The following is a 4158-nucleotide window of genomic DNA, read 5'->3' on the forward strand; positions in this document are numbered from 1 at the left end:
GGACAGGGACCAAAGGGAACTCCTCGATGATGGGAATCCCACTTGCCAGTCGTTTCAGGTCCCAGTTAGACTGCACAGCAAGAAGTGTGGGGCCCCGGCGCTCATCCTACACAAAGGAGGAGAGGACATGCMCTGGTACATCCCTTCAGCCGGCACCTCTGCTCAGCAGGAAACCACCTGTGTGAATGAGTGCTCACATGCCCCATTCCTCTAGTGGTCGCTGGTCCTCCACACAGTAGAGACAGTGTACTCGGAGTCTCTTGAAGTACCTCCCACTGAATAACCAGCTCCACAATTGAGAGCTGGGGTTTGGGGGTATGATCTAGCCTCACTGCTTGCATTGAGCTATGTAAGCTCACCCCAGGCAAGCCAGAGCCCTCAGGCAACATCCATTTTTACCCTTGAGCACTAGCTGCATGCAGAGAGCTATGCTTAGAGGCTGTTTGAACTGCTGGACCAATGCCTTCCATGCAAGGTTTTCCTCCTCCCATGTACCTGCRCTGACAAGGTCTCAGTGGGGACCTTCCTCATGCCCTCAGCTCATACCTTGTAGCCCTGCAGGAGCCGCTGAATGGCTCTGTAGACTGTCTTGAGGTCGGTCTCAGCACGCACTTCAAAGGTGTGCTTGTCTGGARGCAGTAGTTCTTCGCCCACTTTTTCCAGCACAGCACTGCGCTCTGATGAGTACATGTTGGTGAGGTTTGGCATCTGGTTGCTGCGTACCTGTACCAAATGCAAACCTGATCAGAGGGAACAGGCTTCAAAAGAGACAGGCTCCAGGCTGCAAATTTCAAGGAAGTTCTTCCCTCTACACATCACAACACTTCACATGACAGTTGAGGAACAGACCTGCTTGGTACACTTCAAAATACGAGAATCCCCGCTGCACAGCAATAGAGATCTGTGTCTGTGCAAAGAAACCGCTCAGCTCCAAACTGCTGCCTGATCCCCTTGCGTTCCCTCCCAAGCCTTTAAGCCCTACTCTTACCGTGTCCAGCACAAACACTGCAGCTTTGCGCTGAGAGGGGATGAAAAGGCCAAAGAGGGCTTTGCTGCCCTGGGAGCTGTGGTAGAGGTAGATGTGGCGAATACTCCCTAGAGACACAGAGCAAACATGCAGCATCAATAGTATCTYCAAGCTATTTGGTCCTGGGTACACTGACAAGCCTTCTCCTAGGGTGCCTTACCTGGCTCCAGGTAAGTAAACTGAGCCAGCGAGCGCATTTCCAGGTGTTCAATGTCAAAAGTGTCAGCCTCTCGCCCTGTGAGGKGTCTGACAAGCTGCCTGCTGACCATGCACACGCAACCCAGCTGGATCAGGGCTCGGAATAGTAACGGCACCTGTAGTGACAGGGACACTGAGATAATCCTCAAACCACCAAGTTTTGAGCTGCTTAACAAATCAAAATCTTCATTAAAAGCAGACATCCCAGCTGCCCATCTTCATTTCAGACTTACAGCATTAGAAGCACTAGTACATATAATCTTGGTCCCACTGCTTTCGTATGTCTACTACTGAATACAGTTTAGTTCTTCTTTGCTCTTTCTGAACTTTAAAAAGTGGTATCCTATCCTTCTTTCTGGAATACAGAGGTTTTGTAACTGCACCCTGGCCTATGAACATGCCACCTGCTGGGGTTTTCCCCATCTTTACTCTAAAGAACTCCCGTACCTTTGCAGTTCAACTGCTAGCAAGATGGTTCTGGTTTGGTTTAGAGGAAACTCACTCTTCTTGTTCAAGTGTTGTCTTTTCCCAGAGTCTCCTAATTTCAAATAAATCTAAACCTCTTTCCCCTAAGGGGTTGTAAACCAAACAAGTATCTTTGTGCATATAAAACTGGGCATATTTCTCAGAAAGCTACTCGAGAGGGTCTTTCATTTTAGCTAACTTTTTACTAACTTGTTTCATTTTGAGCTCCTGTGCCTCTGCCTGTGCCATTGGTACACAGACCRGTCAGCTACCACTCAGCACTCCTTAAAGGATGAGGAAGGAAAACGAGCACCTGGAAGGGTTACCTGAGTCTCATACACTCCCTCARYGTCTGGAGCAGACAGGTCTGCATTGATTTCATTGATGTGCTCTTGGTACATGTCTTCAGGGACTGAGTATTCGTAGAGATTGTAAACCAAGTTTGAGCGGGGCAAGATCCGGTTCACCTGCCAGGAAAACAGACACACTCAGCAGGGCACTTTKCTTCAGGCCGTGCTCCTCCCAACAGCAGGGGAATCTTAAAGGGCAGCAAGGAGCTGTAGTTTGAGCCAGCCTTATGTTTCCAGAAACATGCTGACTCAGGAAGCAATCCAGCTGCCAGTGCTGGTCATTCCCAAGGCAGTTAGTGGGATTTATGCTTTGTCCATATTGCAGTAACTGTCAACCTGCTTTCTGGTCAGGCTGAGATTAGCAGCAGGCAAAAGGGACTGCATTAAGGTGCATTAGCAGGGCTGGACAGGGAGGTCTTGTGAGGCAAACTGTCCCTAATATCTGTCCGCAGTGGCTACAGCAACTTATATAAATTCAACCAGCTGTTTTCCCTTGTAGAAGCAGCAGGGTCAAAAACATGACACCCACCTTCCTGTAGACAGCTCCCTCCTCGGGTTTTGCAACACGCTGATTGACATAGAACACTCTTGGGATGCTCAGCTTGATACAGTGCAGGTCGCTTCCGATCACTGCCCACAGCCTGAACAAGCCAGGCTGGCTGCTCTCAGCAATCTGCAGGACAGRGTGATTTAAGTTAGCTTTGCTGGAGAGATGCAACCCATTCTTAGCTCTTACATACAGGCCATGGAGCACTTCTGGGATCTTCAAAGGCTCTACCACCTATGTCTTTGTTCTCTAAACAAGGAGCAATTGGTGACCACAAAGACAGCAGTGGACCCAAAGATTCATTGCTCTCAGCTCTGGCATCTCCACATCCTGCTATTGTGCTACAGGTACGGTGAAAAAAATTGTCCTGTCAGAGGAAAGAGTGTGAACGAARACAGCTCTGACTGATTTGCAGGCAGCACGTTGCATTGTGCTTCYGAAGGGAAGAGTACACCTGGTAAAGGTTCAAACACATCTCTTGGCTAATGCTTGCCCAAAGCTAACAAATTCATGCCATTGTCTGACTTTAGCCAAAGCATTTGGACATGCTGGATTAGGTGTCCCATCTCCAGCTCATGGTTGYACACAGAGTCAAAGGCTGCACGTGATCTTAAACTAAACAAGACTTTTCTGGAAGATGAGAAGTGTCACAACAAGAGGCTGGGTCTCAGATAGCAGAGGCAACCAAGCRTAATAAGAATTTAAGAAAATGCTTGGATTGTACCACCAACTTCATGCTTGCATTGACTAAATCTAGGATTCAAAGYACAGTTGCCCAGGTCCTCAGCTGAGCTTGCCCCACATAGGGTCTACATAGAAGTCCCAGATTTGCAATCAAGCACGATCATTTGAGGACCTCATTTCCTTATAAAGCCCCTCTGAGCCTGAGGTTATGCAGTCCCACATGATCTTCAAGGAGGTAAAACTAAAGTAGGATTGAGGTTAACTGCCCCTGAAGTTCAAGGTTTCACTATAGGTATTGCAAAAATGAGGCACAGGGCACTGAACTGGCCTCTGTGAGGGGTTAAGAGTGGGCCTGCCTTGCTGCCTGGTACCTGCACAATCTGCCAGGGCAAGTCCAGGATGCTGCGTGCCGTCCTGCGCAGGTAGCTGCTCAGTCCTTTGGAGAGGGTATCACGGATTAYGCCTCCGCCTGTCATCACTCCACCATCCTCCAGGCGCCGCTTTTTCCGACGCTCCTGGCGCTGCCGAGCCTGCAGCTCCCATTTCTTCTTGTGGTAGCGCAGCCAGACCAGTTGTTCTTCCTAATCAGAGAGAGAGGACATGAACAGGAACCATAGAAATTAGCACACATCTCCTACACACGAGAATCAAGCACCACAGAGCCAAGCCCTTCCACCTTCAGACCCTGATCATGTTACTGGCATAGCTGTGAAGCTGCCATTGGCCTGACTTTCTCTGCTAGTGGGACTCTCCCGGTAACATTTCCCTTTGTAGTTCTCAGTCATAGAAGCGCAGAGGGTTTCAATAAACATGCAGCTTGCTACACCCTGTTCCCTAGCTAGCTAGGCAGATGATCATACTCCTAGGATGTTTCCTGGATTCCTCCT

General features: G+C 49.1%; 1 protein-coding gene across 1 annotated transcript in view; it reads right to left on the bottom strand.

The window, feature by feature from the left end:
• Positions 1 to 4158, bottom strand: part of LOC146592924 (DNA polymerase epsilon catalytic subunit A-like) — a 41009-nt gene that overhangs the window by 6863 nt on the left and 29988 nt on the right. The window contains 7 exon segments of the mRNA XM_085310172.1: positions 5 to 106; positions 547 to 723; positions 989 to 1095; positions 1188 to 1341; positions 2017 to 2157; positions 2570 to 2713; positions 3643 to 3852. Coding sequence (XP_085166298.1) covers positions 5 to 106; positions 547 to 723; positions 989 to 1095; positions 1188 to 1341; positions 2017 to 2157; positions 2570 to 2713; positions 3643 to 3852 — 1035 coding nt within the window.

Source organism: Rhea americana, unplaced genomic scaffold (assembly GCF_003343005.1).
Source record: "Rhea americana isolate MKP2758 unplaced genomic scaffold, rheAme1 scaffold_312, whole genome shotgun sequence".
NCBI lineage: Eukaryota > Metazoa > Chordata > Aves > Rheiformes > Rheidae > Rhea > Rhea americana.